The sequence below is a fragment of the Athene cunicularia genome, assembly GCF_003259725.1.
Source record: "Athene cunicularia isolate RWA chromosome 2 unlocalized genomic scaffold, athCun1 chr2_part1, whole genome shotgun sequence".
NCBI classification, from domain to species: Eukaryota; Metazoa; Chordata; class Aves; order Strigiformes; family Strigidae; genus Athene; species Athene cunicularia.
In genome coordinates, this window is record NW_020799095.1 from 136,510,531 (window position 1) to 136,533,231 (window position 22,701).

Consider the following 22,701-nt stretch of genomic DNA (forward strand, 5'->3'; position numbering starts at 1 on the left):
CCCATTTCACTAGATAAAAGTCATAAAGGCATAGAGTAAGAAGCCCAAAACAGTCACTATAATAACTAAATATAAGAAGAAAAAAAAGTCTAAAAATAATAGATGGATTTTTATTTCATTTTATTTATTAATGCAAAGAGTTTTTTGTGATTGGGCTTTTAGTTAAAAATCCTTATTTCATATATTTGCCCGAACTGAATCTAAGAAAATACAACAATCCTTTTTTTTTTTTTCCTGACTACACTAGAACCTTTCTAGTTTCTTAAAAAATAAATAATGTTTTAATGACAGTTCTATTAAAGGATACCTGAATGAGATCCTGAGAGAGAGGATAACAAAGCTGACTGCAGAGTTGGGCCATCATATACTTCAACTACATCATGGAGTGATGTCTGGAAAAATACAAACTGGCCAAAAACCACTGACAAAACAGCAAGCAGGATAAGCAAGAGGCACCAGTGGCCAAAAAAGTGGGACAGAATGAGAAAGAAAAAAAAAAAAAAACAACAAAAAAGGAGAGAACAAAATATATATTACTACATTGTTTTAAAAATATTTAAATAAGATGTTAAATTTATTGATTGATTTATCTGATCACTTAAGTAGCTGTCCTTGAGTTCAAAGTTAGTTCCTTTTCATACAGTTAGAGTAGTAAATGGCTAAAAATGTAATTCTATATATATATAAAAGAGACAATGAAGGTACACAAACCACATATATACTTGTTAAAAGATCCTAATAAGGAGGGAACAAAACAATTTTCTACTGGTGAATATACTTTCAAATTCTATGCTCACCCCCACCCAACACACATCTAAATTTTCGGTTCAATGTCCTCCTTCATAATTCCAGGCACACTGCTATATATTGTGTTTTATTAAATAATTTTGTTGATAAGCCTCTATAAGTTTTACTTACCTTGGAATGTTTTATTTTTCTTAAGAACATTAACATTCAGTGCATTTTTATCTTTGTGAAATAAATGAGCTACTGATTCAAAGCAACAGACACTTTTCAGAATATATATACTGAATCACAAAATTATTTTTTAAAATCATGCCAGTAGAACAACTCCAAGAATGTTATTTTTGCACTTAAGTTCAAAGGTCTGTGCAGCACATTCACATCACAGGAGTTTGCAGTTACAATATAAATAAACAATGACAAAAAAGTGTTTGGATTAATTCTGGCCCTAGTACCTACAAAACATTTATATCCTAATTTTATTACCATTAATAGCAGTGGAGGAGAAAATGGTTTAAGGACTATAAAGGTAAAAAGGTGGAAGTAGTTAGGTATTTCTAGGTACTGAAACACCTATAAAGAGCACCTACAATGCTTTCAATTTATACACTTTTAAAGCTTTAAAAACAGAGTATTACAAATGTGGTGTCTGAAAATTTTTTCCTTTTTTTCCTTTTTTTTTTTTTTAAAAAAAAAAAAAAAGGCCATTCCACCTTACCAACTCAGTATTTTATCATGCCCTCTTTGCAAGAAGAAAATAAACCAGTTTTTAAAAATCTCTTTCTGAAGGGAAAGACTAGATGTTATATTTATAAAAAGTTCAAACAAAATGAGTTTTAAAATGTCTGTGAGACACTTCCAAAAATTTCTGTCCATTTTTAGGAGGAACTATAATTGATATGCCAGAATATCTCCATCATTTTTCCTCCAATCTCCAGAAAACTAAACATTTGTTTGTACAAACTCTACTTATTTTAAAAATAATATCTAGCTGCATCAAAGTCTTCTCTTTGGTGTTGCTAAAGGTAACTAACAAACAATTCAGCCCTTTTTTTCTATCACATTTGTACTTTTATAAAATCTTATTTTCACATTCAATGAATTTCATTTTGCCAATGAGCTAAGTAAATTTCCTTGTGACTTCCACTGTTATTTTCCATTTCAAATAAAGTTGCAAACTATATACGGAAAATTCAGGCAAGTGCTGAGGCATAACTTAACAAGCACACATAATTATTATCAAGAGCTCTATTCTGGGAAAACTCTAAAAATAGAATTGATAAGCTATATTCGTGTTGTAATGGGTTATTATAAAATATTTATACAGCAATTATACCATAGAGCAAGCCAAATTCAAAGGACTTTTTCTACATTTCGTATGTATTTCAAGATTGTTGCTACCTCCAGCTTTGTCTTAAGCACCCTCCTGTCTGAGTGTGACACTGAAGAAAGTGAACAAATCTGTGACTTAAAATTGGTCATTTTGGAAAGAGAATTGTCCACATACCACTTCTGTTAACTGTTTTTTTCAATATCAGTTGTTTACTTCTTAATAAAATACAGGTAAAATCTGAGAAGGTAACCAAAAGTTATCATTGGCTTGAAATCAAACATATTATGAAGAGATTTAAGGTGATTAGTACATGTGAGACATCACAAAGCACTGACAAATAGACCTACTGACAGAAAGTGGTTAATATGAAACATCATCAAGCTCAACTACGGGTTTCTGAGTCCACAGTTTCATGATCAATTTTAAGTTTCAGTGCATCAAGCTGCTTCCTCAATTCAGGCAAGAATATGGTGCAGCCAGTAGTGGAGATAGAAAATAGATACTCATCCTGTGCCAGGATACTTATTTTTTATTAAATCAGCTGTTAAATATTGTAATAGATCAGTGACTGATACCTGAGCAGCTGACATTATGTCACAAGAAGGGAAATTCTGATTATTAGAAAAACTGCAGTTCATTATTCCTGTGTTTTCTAGGGGTTGTTGTCTACCCCATTTGGCATGCGTTTATTCTGTTTATTTTCTAGTGTTTGAAAATAATTTTCTTAAAAACAATAACAAAAATAATTTGAAGACACTGCCAAAAATATCTGTTCTGAAATTAACAAAAATTGGTAAAATATAAATGTGAGTATCCACTATAATCTGTCCTTGGGAAACTCATTAAAAATTATTACCCTGTCCAAGTAAAGATCAAATCATGTTAACTGAAGAATTTCCGGGGTGATGCATTTTTTTTTTTTAATGATGGATGAATAAGTATTCTCTAAAGAATGACTCACTCTCAGTCATTTGCTATCCCCTGCCAACTATCATGAAAGACTGAAAGTCTCCTGTCCAAACTTGGCATCCAAAGTTGGGTTGAAAAATATTCCTGAATTTGTGTTCATCTTGGCCTTCATTGCTTTGTGGCAATGCTATTTAAAAATAATGTATCTTTTTCTCTGTATTTTGTGGCTTAAAGTTTTGCTTAGACATTTTGGTGTCTTTTATTTTACAAGATCACCAATGCTAAGGTATCCAAAGAAGCTTTTCTCCTGGAATTTTTATAGTTACAACACTAATTCATATATTTCCTCAAAAATAAACCAAGTATGTTCCTATGCTTTTTACAAATTTTCATTTGTGTGGGGTCTTTTTTCTGTCAAAATTCCAGGCAAACTGTAATATTAGTACTGTCATTAATTTAGAAAATTGAGAGACTCCATTAATTCAAAATACAACAACACAAGCAGGCTCCCTTTTAACCAGGCAAGAGCTAGACAAGAAAACTTTCCACACCTTTAAATACCTAAATGTGTCTATGGCCTTCATCACTGCAACATCTGGATACTTTAATTTAGTTTGGAAATCATCTAACAACAGATGGAATTGGAACAAAACGGTTAAATACTTCATCAAAGAAATGTCAGTTTCCTTTTTAAAGTGACAAATAAACATGTATGGAGTTTACTTCTGCCTTTCAATTGGCCTGTTTAAAAAATAAGAAAAAAATACTGGTATAATTTAAATAGTATTAGATTAATGAATAAAATTCTCAGTGTAATTCCTATCACAAAATCAGATAATAACTGAGACTAGAAGCCTCCAGAGGTCATCTAGTCCAGTCCTCTTGCACAGAGAATGGTCATTTAGAAGAAATTGCTCAGACCCATGTCCAGTGTGGTTTTGAACATATCCAGGGATAAAGACTCCATAACTTCCCTGAGCAACCTGTTCAAATGTCCCCTCTCCCTTAAAGTAACAGTTTTTGTCTTTTGTTTAAAGGGAATTTCCTGTGTTTCACTCTGTGCCTGTTGTCCCTTGATCTGTCACTGAGCATCACTGAGAAGTCTGGCTCTGCCTCCCTTACATCCAAGGTATTTGTACACACTGATGAGATTCCATTGCACTTTCTCTTCTCCAAACTGAACAGTCCTCCTGTCAGCCTCTCCTTATATGTCTGATGTTCCAGTCCCTTAATCATCTGCAGTCCCCTTCATTGGGCTCATTCCAGTATACCCAGGTCTCTCTTGTATGGGGAGACCAGCACTGGATACACCACCCCAAATGCATCTCACCTGTGCTGAAGGATCACATCCCTCAAGGTGCTGACAGTGCATTGCTGAATGAATCTCAGGATGCTGGTAGAATTCTTTGACACAAGAGTGCGTTGCTGGCTCATATTCAACTTGGAATCCATTAGGACCCTGAAATGCTGGGGTTTCAACCCCAAGCCCCAAATTAAGGCTGACATCTGTGTGATTCCCACAGCCCTTCACAAAGGGAGGTGAGTTTCCCTTTAGGCTTCCCTCCAGGGTGTGGCAGCCTTGCAGGGAGAGCCATTGGGTAAATGAGCCCCAGGTGTCCTGCATTGAGTAACCAAAGGTCAGGTGTCCCACTTGGGGATAAAAGCTGGGACCCCTTGCAGGCAGAGGCAGTGTCTGTCTGTGGGGTGGATGTCCTGTGCAGAGTTCCCTGTTGAGGAAGGACCTCCTGCCTCCCTGGGACTGGGCTCCAGTCAGGTCTGGCTTTTGTAAGTGTGGGCTGTGTAGAGATTCAGTATGTGGCTTCCTTGGTCTTATGTGCTTTGCTTGTTGTCTGCTGTCCCTTCTATGGGAGACTGCATTTCACCATTTATCCCACCCTTTGTTGGTTGTGTGGTGTCAGAGTTGGGGTCAGTGGGATTGATGTTGATTATGTATAATCTGACTGACTTGTTTGTGCCCCCAGTGCTCACCCATGTATTGTCCCTTTTGTATCCAATACAATTTGGTTATTGGTTCATCTTTATGCTGCCTGTGTCCTTTATGCTAGGCCTAATAACTGGCAAAACAGACCCCCAGGACCTTTTCTGCAAACCTTCTTTTCACCTAGGTAGCCCTGAGTCTTTGCTGGTGGACAGTGTTATTTCTTAGCTGTGGACTCTTATTTCCTGTTGTTGAACTTCATGAGCTTCCTGTGTCTCCATTTCCCCTAGTCTTTGAGGTCCCTCTGAACAGTAGCACAACTTGATTGTGTATAAGACACTCATCCAGTTTTGTATCACCTACAGGCTTGCTGAGAGTGCACTCTGTCCCATCATGAAGGTAATTTATGAAGATATTAAATAAAACTGGCTGTCGTATCTCTCTCTGGGGTACACCGTTACTGACTGACTGCCAGCTATCCTTCATGCTACTGACCACAACCCTTTGAGCTTGGCAGTTCAGCCACTTTTCAATTCACCTCATGTCTGCTTATCTAGTTGGTACTTCATCAATTTGTCAGTGAGGATGTATGGGAGGGTGTTGAGAGGCTTGCTAAAGTCAAGCTAAACAACATCCAGTGCTCTCCACTCAAACACCAAGCTAGTCTTAATGTTAGAAGGCTATCATGTCTGTCAGGACTGATTTACCTTTTGTAAATCCATGGTGAATACTTTCAATCATCTTGTCCTTCATATGTTTGGAGAAGGTTATCAGGACTATTTGCTCTACCATCTTCCCAGGTATAGAGGTGAGGTCAACTTGCCTATAGTTCTCTCAATCCTTCTCCTGGCCTTTCTTGAAGTTAGGAATGACCTTTGTCTTCTTCCAGCCCTTGGGAACCTCCCTCAACCATCATGACCTTTCAAAGGTAACTGACCTTCCTTATCACTTATGGATGGATCCCTCAGGTCCCATGGGTTTGTGTATGTCCAGTTTGTTTAAGTGCTCCCTTACCTGGTCTTCCTCAAAGTCATCCTTGCCCTAGACCTTTCTCCTAGTCTCAGGGGTCTGGGATTGCTTAAGGTTACTTTACCAGTAAAGAATGAAGCACAGAAGACATCTAATAATTCATTCTCCTCTGCATCCTTTTTCACCAGGGATCCTACCCCATTCAAGAATGGACCTACATCTTTCCTGCTCTTTCTTTTGTTGCTGGTAGCCTTTCATGTCCCTTTCCAGATTCAACAATAGATGGATTTTGGGCTTTCCTAACCCCATCTTTGCAGTGGGTTTCAAGTGTCTCTAGTCCTCCCAAGACATCTGACCCTGTTTCAACATCTTGGACACTTTTTTATGTTAAAGTTTTATGAGTAGCTCCTTGTTCATCCATGCAGGCCTTCTGCCACCCTTGCTTGATTTCATGATCATTAGGATGGACCATTCTTGAACTTGAAGGAGGTGATCCCTGAAAATTAACTAAATGTCTTGGACTTCTTACCTCTCCAGAGTCATGTACCATATGATTCTTCCAAACAGATTGTTAATTCCTGTCACTTCTGTCCCAGCAAAGAATAAAACTCAACTCAGAAGTCAAACATTTACAGATAGCATAGAATTGCTACTAACATTGTACTGATCAATTATATTTATATGGGTAAAATATATGCTTATGCCAGGTATCAGAGCTAAAGAAACACTCTGAATACTTTGGTATCAGTAGAATAGGATGACCTGTCTTTCCTCACCCTAGGTTTCCATTTCACATCAGTGGGATATTTTGTGTACATAATGATTTATTGAACTTGGAAAACTCTAGTGTAAAATCAGTTCCATTACTGATGTGATTTGCTTGCCTTTAACATCCTACCAAAGGGAATTAACATGGTTTAAGCATTGTTAATACATAAACTGAAATGTGTTTCATATAAACCCTCCTGATCAAGCTCAGATGGTTGCTTCAAGACTGACTGAGCACTTATAATGGTAGGTCTTAGTAACTGTCACTGATAAAGGAAAAGGAAGATCAACGCTATTAATTAAAACAGGGCCCAAATTACCTCTTTAATTCTTAATATACATATATATATCCAATCGGGAACGATTTCAGAACAGGAGTGAAAAAATCTGTTTCAGTATGGGAAAGATATACATGGGCCATATCATGGTTGTTATTTTCTACAGTAACATCACAATTTCTCTAGTACTAAATCAGTTTTGAAGAACTGGGGAAAAAAAAAAGCCCAACCAACAAACCAAAACCAAGATAAAGCAATCCATTTGTTATGAATGATAATTTTAAATTGCACTTGAGCATAGTGTTTTAGATAAATATTTTCTACTATATTTAAAACAAATTTGTTCTGATTGTGAATGAAAAATTAAGGTGTACATGTAACAGTTGTGGTATACACACAAGTCTTGTTACAGAGCTAAAGGAATTCCTCAGAATATGAAGTTACTCTGCATAAGCTAACTTCTCATAGTTTCAAACTATTTCAGTCGTCAGACTAAATCTTTTCAAAAGAATTTTTTTCTCACAACAGCATGGAAATTTTATTTCACAGAGAAAAGAAAAAATTATTCTTCAGCTCCACTGATGACATCCTCTCTTTGCTTATTATTTATCTATAATGATTTTCTTATTAGGTCTTGTAAAGGAATTATAAGACCATATTTAAATTTTTTTGAGGAAAAATAAAAGGCATTGTTAAGAAGCTACAACCTTCTTAAAGACAAGGAAAGAAATCTCTCACTAGAGAAATGGTCTCTATGGTGACTAAAGATAACAAGTACACACTAAGAAAGAAGAAATGCAAACTTCTCATGCATTTTAACTCTCATGTCTGGAGACCCCATTCACTGTGCTGAGTGGTGGATCATGGCCAGTCAGCTAAATGATAAATGACAATGGAGAAAAGCCATGCTTTTAAATAAGCAAGATTCAGGCATAACTACAGGAAGCAGAAAGCAGTAAAATATTGTGTAAGATTCTCTCTCAATGAAAAAGACTCAGCAAGGCTTTACAGCTGATCAGATTATATTTGTCAGTCAAATGATCATCAGATAAGAGAAATTCTAGGAATTCTTCACAAAATCAGACAACTATATTGAGATCTGACTACACTAGTATGATGACAATCTCACTTTCATCACATGAGTTTCAGAAAATCTTTTCTTTCAGGAAGAGGAGGGGAGGAAAGAAATTTCATTTCTTTGTGAGAAGTAGGATATAATTTGTTTTTCAGTTCTTCTACTGTTTCCTGTGGATGTCACCTTCAAGATTCTTAGAACTAGCCATGGAGTAGCCTTGAAAAAATAAAATGCATGAATGAACAGCAGAATATCTTCATCTTAGAGGATTTTAAAGTTAAGGCCTCTTATTTATTCATAGAAGTAACTTAACATTCATGTACTGCAAGTAGGAAGTTTTACATAAAATGCTTTAATCATAGAAAATGTGTTTAATAAATTCACAGTTGATAAAGGTAGAAAATTTTTATTATAACCTATCACTGTCTTATGGTGAAAGGAGAAAAATAGTTTTAATATATTGCAGAAAAAAGAGAGGGGCTACCTACTGTTACAACTTACATTTGCCTCCTCCTGGAAAAATGCCTTCTGTTGTGAGTAATCGCTTTGATTTAAGCATTTAGCTTAATAACAAGCAGCAGAGAGAAAAATGTATGTAGTTTTCCTCTGTATTTAGGATGATCTAGCAATACACTATAATTATGGACTGGTGATATATTTAAAGTATACTCATGTAGACACCAAATAATAAACTAATATTCATCCCCTTTCACCTGAGAAAAATGTCCAGTAAAACTGCAAGATAACTTAAATATATGTAGGGGTCTTCAAAGAGAAACTGTTTGATAATCACTGAGAGTTTTTGAAGGGAAAGACTGAAAGATGACATCCTAAAGAGATGGTCTCACAGAATTCATGCATATAGAAATATTGCTTTCAGTAAGGAAACAAAAATAAAATTTGATTACCTTTCAAAAAGAAATTAGAAGATCTGATCTTGTACAGTTAAGTGAAATACTTCAGTTTGACATAACAGTATCTCTGAGTTAGTGTTACTATCATTCAGTTTTTAAAAAACCCCTCTGAAATTGTTGTCATTCAATGTTTCTCTTAAATTTCCAAATGCTTAGTTGCCTGCCCATTACTATTAATACATTAAGACTACTCTGTGTCTGCAGCAGTAGTATTTAGCGGTATCTGTTAGATTTCTTTGTAATGGTTGACACTTCTTAGCATATGCTATGACAGCAAAAATATTAATTGTTAGTGAAAACAAAGCAGAGTCTTTACTAGTAGTATCATGTTGGCTAAAACTCTTCATTTTAAATCAAATACCAGAATAAAACAACTGTCTAGTGTTCCTGACTTTTGAAGCAGGAAAAGTTGATTCTAACAGTATAAACCTTTTGGGTGTATGGCAGACTACACATTGAAATAAGGCTAGTGATGGGTTTATGTGTAAACCACTAGAAGAGGTATTCTTATTCACATGAGTAAGGGTAAAGAGCTGCTTGACTGAGCAAATAATAAAGTTGACGTGATGTTACAAAAAATAGTAAGATAGAAAGCATGACATGATTGAAAATTAAAAGATGCTAAAGCTGTCAAAAGGTAAAAAAACACATAAATAAAAAATACACATAAATATACAATTGTATAGCTCTTCAATTGCTACTGTAGCTATAGATTACCCTTACACAAGTTTTGCAAAGTATAAAGGTATGACTATAGAATACAAATGTACAGAAGCCCTCAAATACAATTAAATTGCATTTCACAGAATCGCAGAATCATCTAGGCTGGAAAAGACATTGAAGATCATCCAGTCCAACCATTAACCTAACGCTAACCGTTCCCAACTACACCATATCCCTCAGCACTATGTCAACTGTATTCTGAAACACTTCCAGGGATGGGGAATCCATCACTGCCCTGGGCAGCCCATTCCAACACCTAACAACCCGTTCTGGAAAGAAATACTTCCTAATATCCAGTCTAAACCTTCCTTGGCACAACTTGAGGCCATTCCCTCTTGTCCTATCACTTGTTACTTGGTTAAAGAGACTCATCCCCAGCTCTCTGCACCCTCCTTTCAGGCAGCTGTAGAGGGCGATGAGGTCTCCCCTCAACCTCCTCTTCTCCAGACTAAACACCCCCAGTTCCCTCAGCCGCTCCCCGTACGACCTGTGCTCCAGACCCTGCACCAGCTCCGTTGCCCTTCTCTGGACACGCTCGAGTCATTCAATGTCCTTTTTGTAGTGAGGGGCCCAAAACTGAACACAGGAATCGAGGTGCAGCCTCACCAGGGCCGAGTACAGGGGTCAGATCCCTTCCCTGTCCCTGCTGGCCATGATACTGCTGATACAAGCCAGGATGCCATTGGCCTTCTTGGCCCCCTGGGCACACTGCTAGCTCCTGTTCAGGGGGCTGTCAGTGAGTCGCTAGCCCCTTCTTCCAAAGGCTGTAAACTTTCCTTTTCTCTCTGAGTTGCAGCCAAAACTCCCTGTTTATTCAGGGTGGTCTTCTCTGTTGCCGGCTTCTCTTACAGCACCTGGGGACAGCCTGCTCCTGTGCCATTAAGGATTCTTTCTTAAAGAGTGTTCAGCCTTCCTGGACCCCTATACCCTTCAGGACCATCTCCCAAGGGATTCTGTTAAGCAGTTGCCTCAACAGGTCACAGTCAGACCTTTGGAAGTCCAGGATGTCAGTTCTGCTGCCCCCTCTCCTGCCCTCTCTAAGAATAGAGAACTCCATTATTTCATGATCGCTGTGCCCTAATCATCCTCCAACCACCACATCATCCACCAATCCTGCTCTGTTCACAAAGAGGAGATCCAGCAGGGTACCTTCTGTCATCAGTTCACTCACCAGCGGTGTCAGGAAGTTATCTCCCACACATTCCAGTAATCTCTGGGACTGGTCCCACCTATAGTAGACTCCCACTATGACATCAGCCCTGTTGGCCTTCCCCCTGATTCTAACACAAAGACACTCCACCCTGTCTTCGCTGTACTTGTGCTCAAATCAGTCATAACATTCCCTAACATACAGCGCTGCACCAACTTCTCTCCTTCCTTGTCTATCCCTTCTATGTTATATGTATAGCATGTTTATTGTTATTAGCTAATTAGATATACTTGAATAAGGTTACATTTAATATCAAGAGTCAACATAAAAGTTGTGGTGATTTTTTAAACCATACATAGGTGTGCCAGCTAACTGTACTTGGATAATGCAAATTAATGAGAATTTACACTAGTTCATCATAATGTATGTGACATGCACCACTGTCTCATTCTTAATCTCTTAGTCTGTGGAAAAACCTTTACTGAGCTATCTGCCTTTCATCATGAGCTATCTGTGCTCCATTGGTAGTCTTGGCTGTTGTTCTCTCATATGGAGTCCTCTGTTTCCTGGCAAGACATCCAGAAGATTAGTGAGGAAAAGAAAGAATAAAGGATTCTCTCTGCAAAGAAGGAACAGGTAAGGAAGGGCAGAAAGAGTTCTGGTTCTTACAGCTCTCAGGTGCTGTTTTCCTCACCTGCATGCAGGCAAAGAAAATACCTGCTCTATCATCTCAGAGACAGAAAAAAGCAGGAACACACCGATCTAGGTCTGAGCTGTAAGTCATACTCTGCTGTTCTTCCTTTGTTTTTCTTCTGTAAAGGAAGTGTTGACTGAATACATGCTGGCCTGTCCTCTTTCTTGTTACTGTATTCCTCCATTTGCAGAATAGGAAAGGAAGATGGGAAATGCTAAATCTTCTCATGTCTGAAAAAAAGAACTCTTTATCTGAATGTATGGAAAGACAGTAAGAATGTATCTGGGGGCAGGAGATAGGGCAGTTAGAAACACTAGAATCTCAGAATGAGGAAGCCAACTGAAGTTGCGCAGGAAAAGCTACATGCATATTTCCCCACAAATGGGCATAATTCCACATTAAATAGAACAGTGAGACTCAGGCCTTTTCCTTGAGCTGGAACAGGATTGAACACATTTCTTGCTTGCTCCTAAAATCAGTGAAGTTGATTACATTACATAAATTATCATTCTCCTCTGGCTTCAAACCTCAGTTGCCCTATCTGCTTCTCCCTTTCTGCAGCTCACATCCCTCTCTCTGGTCTGACTGGTGAAACCATTTCTGGACCTGCAACAGCACAATAGTAGAGGAAAGAAGTGAAAACAGTACTTCTTTTTTTTTTTTTTTTTTTTTTTTTTTTTTTTATTTATATTATGTATATTATTTGCAGTAAGAATAAATAATACTAGTATGTTGCATCTGCTATGTAATACACAACCCCAAAAGAAACCTCACACCATCTTTTCTCCATATTCATTTGTTTCAATTTGATTAAACTGAAATTCAAGCATCTATTATTTGTTTAAACAGGTAATGTTGGTTTGTTTACCCCTACAAACAGAAACTATTTCTTATCATTTGGACTACTTTGAAAGCTCTAAGGATTGATTGTATACCTAAAATGTTGAATTTATCTCATTTTGCCTAAGCTACATAAAACTTAGATATTTGGGGGGGGGCTTATTTATTGAAATTTTTCCTGAAGTGGAATGAGTCATGCTTTGGAGGTGTCTTTCTTTCTCCATTAAGTAGAGTGAGAACCTGGGCAACTAAAGTAAACTAGATATTCAATTTTTATGTGGCTGAAGAAAGTTGAGATGAACCTTATCTATAATGTTTAGACCTTACAGACACAATAAATTCTTCTTGTTGCCTTACAAATCAGTCTTAAAACAATGACTCTAAACTGAATACCTGAAATGATATCTCACTTAAAAAAAAAAAAAAAAAGTATGTTAAACAAACGTGTTTTTACCTGTGCACAAGCTCACTTGTTATAACATGTCAAGTGTCCACCAACAGAAAATATTAGTTCCACCCAGAGTATGCTTTTTTTTTTTTTTTTTTTTTTAAAGAAGGAAATTACATATGTTGTGAAAAGGACAAGCTAGAAGATATGTTTCTTTTTCATCTAAGATCAGTATCAAAGTATTCAACTGTATACTGACACAGAATTTTACTTAAATGATATTTATTATGTCATATATTCTTTTATATGCTTATATGTAATTACTTTTGAAAGTGAAAGAAAAAGACTTTAAAGACTTTTCTTTAAAATTGAAATGCTGGGGTTTCAACCCCAAGCCCCAAATTAAGGCTGACATCTGGGTGACTCCCACAGCCCTTCACAAAGGGGGGGTGAGTTTCCCTTCAGGCTTCCCTTCAGGGTGGGGCCAGCCTTGCAGGGAGAGCCATTGGGTAAATGAGCCCCAGGTGTCCTGCATTGAGTAACCAAAGGTCAGGTGTCCCACTGAGGGATAAAAGCTGGGACCCCTTGCAGGCAGGGGCAGTGTCTGTCTGTGAGGTGGATGTCCTGTGCAGAGTTCCCTGTTGGGGAAGGTCCTCCTGCCTCCCTGGGACTGGGCTCCAGTCAGGTCTGGCTTTTGTAAGTGTGGGCTGTGTAGAGATTCAGTATGTGGCTTCCTTGGTCTTATGTGTTTGGCTTGTTGACCTGGTTGTCTCCTGTCCCTTCTCTGGGAGACTGTGTTTCACCATTTATTCCACCTATTGTTGCTTGAGTGGTGTCAGAGTTGGGGTCAGTGGGTTTGATGTTGGTTATGTATAATCTGACTGACTTGTTTGTGCCCCCAGTGCTCACCCATGTATTGTCCCTTTTGTATCCAATACAATTTGGTTATTGATTCATCTTTATGCTGGCTGTGTCCTCTATGCTAGGCCTAATAATTGGTGAAACAAAAATATATAAAATCAATGACCCATTCAAACACTAATAATTTACATTAGAATTTCCTTCAGTTAATGATATTCAACAATTATAATGAACAGTAAATATTCAATATAAAATATGTCAACATATCTCCAAGACAGGAAGAGCTAAACTATGATAGGCCACTAGTGCTACAAGTTTCTAGTGCATTAACTGGCATGAATTGGGGTTGCTTCCAGCCATAAAAGAATTTCACAAATGGTTAACTAATGCTTGTTTACAATTAAGACACAATTGTTATTATTATGTTGATGTATGTTCTTGTTATACACAGATCACATTTAGCTGCTGTTTTAAGGACAAGTTGTGGGCTATAATTTTATCCAATCTTAAAGCATATGGCATGTAAAACAGTAACAGTTAATGAAAACACACTTCATAAATATTATCCATTTTGGTATTCTGTTTAGTATGGAGAACATTGACTCTACTTCCAGATAGATACATTTTTCTATGCAGAACTGGAAATGGATGGTAAATTATTTGCTCAATATCAAAACCAACCAAACATCACATACTGTACTGTTCAATGACAACCTCTGTGTTCCTTCATTTAGTTCCTATAAATTAAGGGTACAAGAAGAATACTTAAAAAAAACATAGAGGATACTAGTGTGGCTGAAAGAGGGAAAACAAATCACTTGTGAAAACTAGCAAAAAGTATGGAAGAAAAATACATATACAGAGCAAAAATAAATTACAAACCAAGATACAAGTATATACACTAAACATAAAAGAAGCAACACTACTACATATCTGATGAAGATGACTTTTTTTCTAACAACTGTGGCATGGCTTATCTTTTTTCCATTTAGATCTTAGCACCACATTTAAAAAGAACAAGGCCTCTGTTCTTCTGATATATGCTTAAGACTTACAATTTTTTTTCTTATTTTATTTTTTGAAACATCAGTCTCAAAGTTTTGAGTGAAAAATATGTTTTCCTATCGAATATTACCAATGGTATTTCTAAACTAGAGAAAGGAGGTTGAAATGATAATACAGCCCAAGTAGAACAGTTTGACAAAAAATAGAGATAGATGGCTATAAGCAGAACTGAGAGTGAGTGAACAAATCCAGACTCAGAGAACTGACTAGAGTGAGAATAAGAAATTTAGAATTGATTTAATCTGAAAAAAAGTTTAATGGAATAGCCTATGATACTTTAGGTATTATATTGTTTGATGAAAAAGTACACCATAGTTTCAAAATATCCCACTGAAAGACTTTATCATTAGATGTGCGGATGTTTTCCTATCTTATTTCAGTCCTACATGTAGTCTGTCTTAATAACTATAGTAGGTATTTGCTCATTAGTAATGGTTTTTAATTAGGTATTTTTCTGCTATCTAACACAACACATCTTAAATCTGTGATAATGCCTCCCAGATCTATTAGTGATTAATATATAAACCTATCTAAAACCAGAATAATAAGATAATTGTGTTTCGTATCTACTTTGCACATGCTGTGTTTTCTGAGGTTGTTTTACCAAGTCAGTTGGCAAAACTTGAGAACTTAAACTTCTCTAACACCAGATAACTTATTGCTACTCATACTAAGTGATCCTGCAAGATGGATAATCAGGACCTTATCTAGCATGGGTTTAACTTTATATTAGCCAAAATCACTATGACATAAATTAGAAAGCTTTTATCCTCTATTTCCATGTAGTTACATTACATGACATATCTAAGCAATAATTTAGGACACAAGTTAGATTTTTTTATTTTAAGGAAATTATGCATATTTTAACTATAAATGGACCCCAATTTCACAATTTCCAAAAAGCAGTCAATGAAGTATTTCAGCAAATGCTGTTCTAAAAGAGAAAAAAAAATTACATGGTTTAGGAAATTTAGGAAAATAACAGAACATTTAGGATATTTAAGAAAACAGTAGGCATAAATAATTTCCCACATGCAGGCATTGTGATTTTCAACATATTCTTAAACTATAAAAAACCAAATGTAAGTAACAGTTGTAAAATTTGTTGATGGCATTAAGTTATCAAAGAAGTAAAAGCAAGAACTAACTAAAAAGTTACAGAAAAGCATCATGGTAATGAATGACTAGTGATGCTAGATGAAATTTATTGTAAAGTACTGTACATGAGGAAAAAATAAACCTACTTTATATTCACAATGATGGGCTTTGGATTAGCTATTAACCACCTGGGACTGAGATCTTGAGGTAGTAACAAGTTATTCCTGTGAAACATCAGTTCAGTGTTCAGGAGTGATAGAAAGGGAATAAAATAATAGCAGTTATCAAGAAAAGTGCAGAGAACAACAGGAAGTATAACAAAATGTGAAAATCCGGGTTGCAAGGGATAGACATTTTGGTCTGCCCACTGCAAAAAAACATGACTGAAATTAGAAAATACATAGAGAAGTATGAACAGGTTAATAGCAATTATGTAACGTACTCTCTTGAGTCATGAATAGGTTTGAATCCTTCATTCTGAAAAGGAGATTATTAAGGGGCAAATATGATAGGAATCTATAAAATCATGAGATGTATAGAGAAATTGAACAGGGAATTATTTTTACAGTCCTTTCAAGTGTAAGAATTGGAGAGTCAAGTGGAAAAAGACGATAACACATTTAAAACTGGGAATGTTTCCTTACACAATGCAGGGTTGAGGAGTGGAAGTGTTTATTACAGAATATCATAAGTGTTAAACATAAATGGGCTAAAAAAGCAGTTTTGTAAATTAATAGAAAACTCACAAAGAGCTACTAAAAGGTACTCTGTATTGATCAACAGCTCCTTCAGTGACAGCTTGATGGAGACTGAGAAAGTATTTCTGAGAACCATCAGTAAGCATTGTCCTAAGATTATATTTAACCTGGATACCCACATTTCTTACTGCTAAAAGGACACTGTGTTGGGCAGACTCTTATCTTCAGACCTGGTATTATGATGACTCTTATGGTCTAAGTCTATGGTTTCAGAATTTGAAGCTATTATGACTGGAAAGTTTTGATTTAAATACTTTAAGCAATGGAAGTACAGGACCTATTTAGGGAAACTATTCAATTTTCCAGTACTTTTATTGTTTTAATTTGTTCCCTTCTGTGTATTCTTTATTTATTTATGTCTAAATTTTATTCAGTATGCACCTAAGTCTGCAGTTTTCATGATGTTAACATGAATATTGTTATACTCAGATTTCAGCTGTGATGATACTTAACAGTGATTACTAATGTAAGTAACCATAAGCATTGTTTTTCAACGTTTTATTTTATAAAGGTATCAAATTTCAGAATATGAAAGGATTTCAGTTCTATTATACATACCATAGGATATTATCTTCTCTAAGCAGAAAGGAGTATGCACTCAACTGAAAAGAATGGCATCAAAGATGTTTATACTCCACTTTATATTAACTCATTATATATGCATATTACAGTCACATATGTTGCAGGTAGCATAACATCATTCCACAGTTGACTACAATATTGACAGTCTTAATTTTCTCCATTGGTTTTAGAAAATCCAGAAGGCTTTGATCTTAGTAAATGGCAATTTATAAACATTAAAAATGGAGACCTGATCGAATATATTAAAATATATTACATAGAATACATATAATTACACTTTGAATTGTTTTCTCAACCAGAAGGTTCAATCTTCTTCAACGATTTTTCTCTCGGCAAGAAATTAACCTTCACTGCTGGAAGGTCAGATTATTACATATTTTTCAGAACTATCAGTTGACAGTTTATTTGAACTGTAAAACTTTATAAAGAAATAAAACCTGTTCTCAGATGCTTATTTAAAATAAACTGTTTTCTTTGTGTTCCAAAGAAAATACCATTATTTTTAGAAGTCAGTTTTCACCTTTTTTTTTCTCCATTCTTATAGCTTTCTATTTAAAATTCTAGCTTCAAATCTACTCTGAGGGGAAGAGCAAGGGAGAATAAGTATCTGTTCACCTCTCTGAAAGTCCATCAGTAAGAAATCTAAATATTGTAGGTGAGAAAATAAGTTTTTGAAAGACATCATTAATACCATTTTTATTACTCCAAAAATGATTTTTCTGCCTTATAAAATTGCATAAAATTTTACCAAATAATAGAAAAGTACCTACTGTCCATCTCAATATACTTTTTGTTATTGAAATACTCATTTTTATTAGTCTGCAAATCCTGTATCATATTGCAATACATCATGGGTAACAACTCAATGGTATGTCAGTTACAAGAAAATGGTAGGAATTCAAAGGGACTATGTGAGACTGTAAAAACCAATTCATTGCTTACTATCAGGTTTTATGCATTTTCTTGGTGTAACATAAAACATAGGATTTGTATTTCACTTCAGGTTTACATAGTACCTTTTTGTATTTAATTGTTACTCTGGTTAATTTTCATAGGATTTCTTTGAGGTTAATGTTATTATTCTGTATTACAGATGGATAAACAGAGATGTAGAGAACATGCTTTGCCCAACTAATATAAAAATATTTATGCTCCCTTGCTGTTTTTTAAACATTATTTTTACAGAATAATTTCTGGTTCCTTCTCTTCATTGTTCATCTAAAAAAAAAAAAAAAAAAAGATAAAAAAAGATTTAATTTAAATTTTCACATCCTCCGACTAGTCATGACGGACACAATCCCACTAAAAAGAGACACACAGTCAAGTATCTCACAGAAGAATTTTTTCCTTATTACTACAGAACTTTTTGTCTTGGGGGAACCAGGATTACTCTGCTATTCACTTTTAAAAACAGTTTTAAAACCAATAGTCTGGGCCTGCCTAATTCATTATCTATGTAACTATGTTTGACTTTTCTACCAAGAAAACAATATTTTGTTAATTTGTTCAACTCCTTGCAATATAAATATATGCTAAAGTGTGATGACTTATCCACATTTCAGTTATTTGACATTAAGCTTTTTACAGATAGATTAAAGGGAACTTTGGTTGAAGAAGATAGTTACTGGCATATCCTCTCATGTGTTGCAGGATGTACATTATTGGATAGTATGAACTCAAGCAATATGATTTCCACCTCTGAAGCTGTATGCTTTTATCAACAAATTCTACTGTTTTTTATTTGATATCCAATTCATGGAGCCAAATGAATCAGCATATCCCAGAGATGGACTCTTCTCCCAGATTCTTTTGAATTCTTTGGGTTTTAAAACTGAATCTTGGACAAGATTCCCAGCTATAGCTCCCTTGAACTAGAGAAAAATTTTCAAATACTTGTTAACTCTGGATTTGCTTTTTGCTATACCTCGGATGTTCTGTTGTTGACACAGAAAGCAAGATCAATTTTTCAAAATACTTTTTTCCCTTTTTTCTTGTTTTTATATACACTAGTTGCATGGACAATGTTTTAAACTAAAAGAAGGTAGATTTAGATCAGATATAAGGAAGAAATTTTTTTATGATGAGGTGATGAGACACTGGAACAGGTTGCCCAGAGAAGCTGGGGATATCCCATAACTGGAAGTCTTCAAGGCCAGGTTGGATGGGACTTTGAGCAACCTGATCTAGTGAAAGATGTTCCTGCCCTTGGCAGGGATGGTGGACTAAATGAACTTTAGATCCATTCCAACATAAACCACTCCATGACCTTATGTTTCTATGATTCTATGATAAGTAAGAGACTACATGATCATTTACAAATACAAATGCAATTATGGACTCAGAATTACTGATGGACATTGGGGCAAACACATACACAAAAACACCAGTATGGGTTTAGCCATGCTGCTGAAGTCTTCAACCATCCCCACAAACAGTGACCAGTAGCATTTCTTCATTTAGATTATGACTACTTCCACCTCATGCATGGCAAAAGAAAGCCATTCTCCAATTTGGCCATTACCTAAACCATTATCACCAATTAACCCAGATATGCCATGTAATTAGTGTCTAACAAAAATATTCTTTAGTAAAGATCATACTTGATAACATTAATGTTGAGAAGGGGTTTTTTGTTAATACTGTTATATTTGTTTCTGATTTTTATATAATTTTAAAGACCTATCAGGGATTTATGTTTCAGGAAAAGTGTGGTAGAGTCAGTTTCTTTGCTTCCTTTACCAAGAAGAATTCTTTTTCATTTCCAGTGAGTTACATTCAGGGGGAACAAAGTAAACTTGGAATATAAATGCACTGAGTGTAAAATTTACCACTTTGAATAAGGTCCAGGAAACATTAGTTTAACACTTAGGTGGTCTTATTTTGAAAAGAAAGAATTTGAATTAGATTGGTCTAGAACAAGCCCTCATTTTAATTCTGAAGTTTGTTTTGGGTTTTGTTTGGTTTTTTTTAATATAATCTTTGGAGGAATAATAGCCACCAAATAACTAGAAAATAAATTACGAACATGAGTTATTGTTAAATTTTAAAAAGTCAAAACCATACAGGGTTCTACAAAACTGTTTTATATTAGAAGCCATATTTAAACGTGAGAAAATTTTTAATTTTCTCCCTCTTATGCAGATTAATTTCTAATTAGATGGATGAAACCATAAAATACTACTAATAACTGCAGAAACCAAGAAAAATAAAAATATAAATTATTAGAAATAAGTTAGATAATTAAATTATATTATTTTATTTCATACATTAAGGATGGATAGAAAATCATTAAAAGCTTTTCTAAACAAGGTACAAAAGTTGCATATATCCTTTTATCCCAAGGTCACTATCCCATACAAATTTGTTTTCTAAAACTTGAAGCATTTATGTTCATATGATTATCTATATGATTGCAACCCATATTGTTTGTGATCACCCAACTCTAATTCCCAACAGTCTAATTACTTTCCTAGTCAATAGAAACCTGAAAAAACCCTCCAACAGATGGATTAATTTAAAATAGTTTTTTAAAGTATTCTTAATAGGAAAATATGTTAAAAAAATAGTGCTAACAAGAAATTCAGTGATCAAATGCATTTTTAAGGCTCACTGAAGCTTGTATTGATATTTCTAGATACATGAACAATATCTCTAAATTAGGGTCCTATTAATATTAGGTAACTGAGCCAGCTTTAAGTTGAAGGAGTTGTCTATCTTTGTATAGTGGTTTTGAAAACACTTTACGCCACTTATCAGTAAAGTTATTAAAGTTAGATGGAATTTTAATGTAAATACTCAGTCACAGAAATCACCAGAAAACTCTTTCCCTATATGCTTATTTAATTTAAGTATTTAATTTAGGCATTAATCTTTGTAAATTTAATTTAAGTACTAGAGATACATTCTGACTTTTGGCTTTAGTTTAAGGTAAAATACACATACATGTTTTGAGTCATTATTGAGAACATTGGCAATGAGAATTAAGGCAACAAGAATAAGCAGATGTGAGTTAATTATTGAAGATAACAAGGGAAGGGGAATGTTTATTTTGTAGTATCCAGGTAATAACAACAAGTTCTATTCACTGTATTGTCACTTCTACTTTATTACTCCATTTCTTAATAATCTCAGATTACCTTGAGAATCCTGGGTTTTGGAGTGTAACATGCATAGTCCAACATTCCTGTTTATTTAAAATAATCTACTCTCTGCTTTTGTGCAAAAGCTTTTCATCAGATCAAAAAGTTAAAATGTACTTATTTCCTTCTCTCCAGGATCTAATCGAAATAAAAACCAATTCTTTACTATTATGACATGCAAGTAGTCAGGATAGTCTGAAAGGAAAAAGACAACTAGGTGGCACACTTCTCTCTTCGGCCCAGTAATTGTAGCCTACAGCTGATATGTTGTTGTTTGTTTTTTTTTGTAGTCACCTGCAGCAGGTGTGTGAACAGGATGGAGGAAAAAAATCCAAGACTGTACAGCTAACAACCACTGATTTTTTTAATGCTGAATAAACTACTACTCAGATGTTCTGAGATCAGTTGTGTACATTGCATTCTCTGTGGTCACTTCCTTTGTTCATTTTATGAATAATATAGCAATAAAATAAAAGCAATTATACTCCAATGTTACTTTATTTGAGGCACAATTAAGAAAAATCTTATTAAGATACTAGGAAAACGTAACAAAAGCTCACAAAAGAAGTATTTTGAGCTTCCAAAAGTCCAATTGGAAGCATCCAAACCATCTGTGCATTGGGTTTGTTTGTCAAGGTTTTGGTAGCTGCAGGGTTGGATTCTGTGGGAAGCTGCTAGAAGCTTTCCCTGTGTCTGACAGACCCAGTGCCAGCCGGCTCCAAGACGGACCTTCTGCTGACCAAGGCCGAGCCTATCAGCAATGGTGGTAGCACCTCTGTGATAACATATTTAAGAAGGGGAAAAATAACTGCGCAAGGGAAACCGCAGGTGAAGAGATGAGCGAGAATATGTGAGAGGAACAATCCCACAGACACCAAGGTCAGTGAAGGTGGAAGGGAAGGAGATGCTCCAGGCACCAGAGACTCCCCTGCAGCCTGTGGTGCAGACAGCTGATGTGGCAGCTGTGCCCCTGCAGCCCATGGAGGTCAATAGCAGAGCAGATCTCCACCTGCAGCCCGTGGAGGACCTCATGCTGGAGCAGGTGGATGTGCCCAGAGGAGGCTGTGACCCCGTGGGGAGCTCTTAGTAGGACCTGTGCCCCATGGAGAGAGGAGCCCGTGCTGGAGCAGGTATGCTGGTGGGACTGGTGACCCCATGGGAGATCCACACTGTAGCACTCTGTTCCTGAAGGACTGCACCCCACTGAAAAGACCCAGGCTGGAGCAGTTTGTGAAGAGCTGCAGCTTGTGGGAAGGACTCATACTGGAGAAGTTCATGGAGAACTGTCTCCCATGGGAGGGACCTAATGGTGGAGAGAGGAAGAGTAAGAGTCCTCCTCCTCTGAGGAAGAAGGAGCATTAGAGACAATGTGTGATGAACTGACTGCAGCCCCCATTCCTCGTCCCCCTGTGCCACTGGCAAGGAGAAGGTAGAGCAAATTGGGGACAACGTTAAGTCTGGGAAGAAGGCAGAG

At 35.9% G+C, this 22,701-nt stretch overlaps 1 protein-coding gene across 1 annotated transcript in view; it reads right to left on the reverse strand.

Moving 5' to 3' along the window:
• Positions 1-22,701, reverse strand: part of CSMD3 (CUB and Sushi multiple domains 3) — a 622,514-nt gene that overhangs the window by 142,962 nt on the left and 456,851 nt on the right. Inside the window, exon 33 of the mRNA XM_026841511.1 lies at positions 308-421. Coding sequence (XP_026697312.1) covers positions 308-421 — 114 coding nt within the window. The remainder of the gene's footprint in view (positions 1-307; positions 422-22,701) is intronic.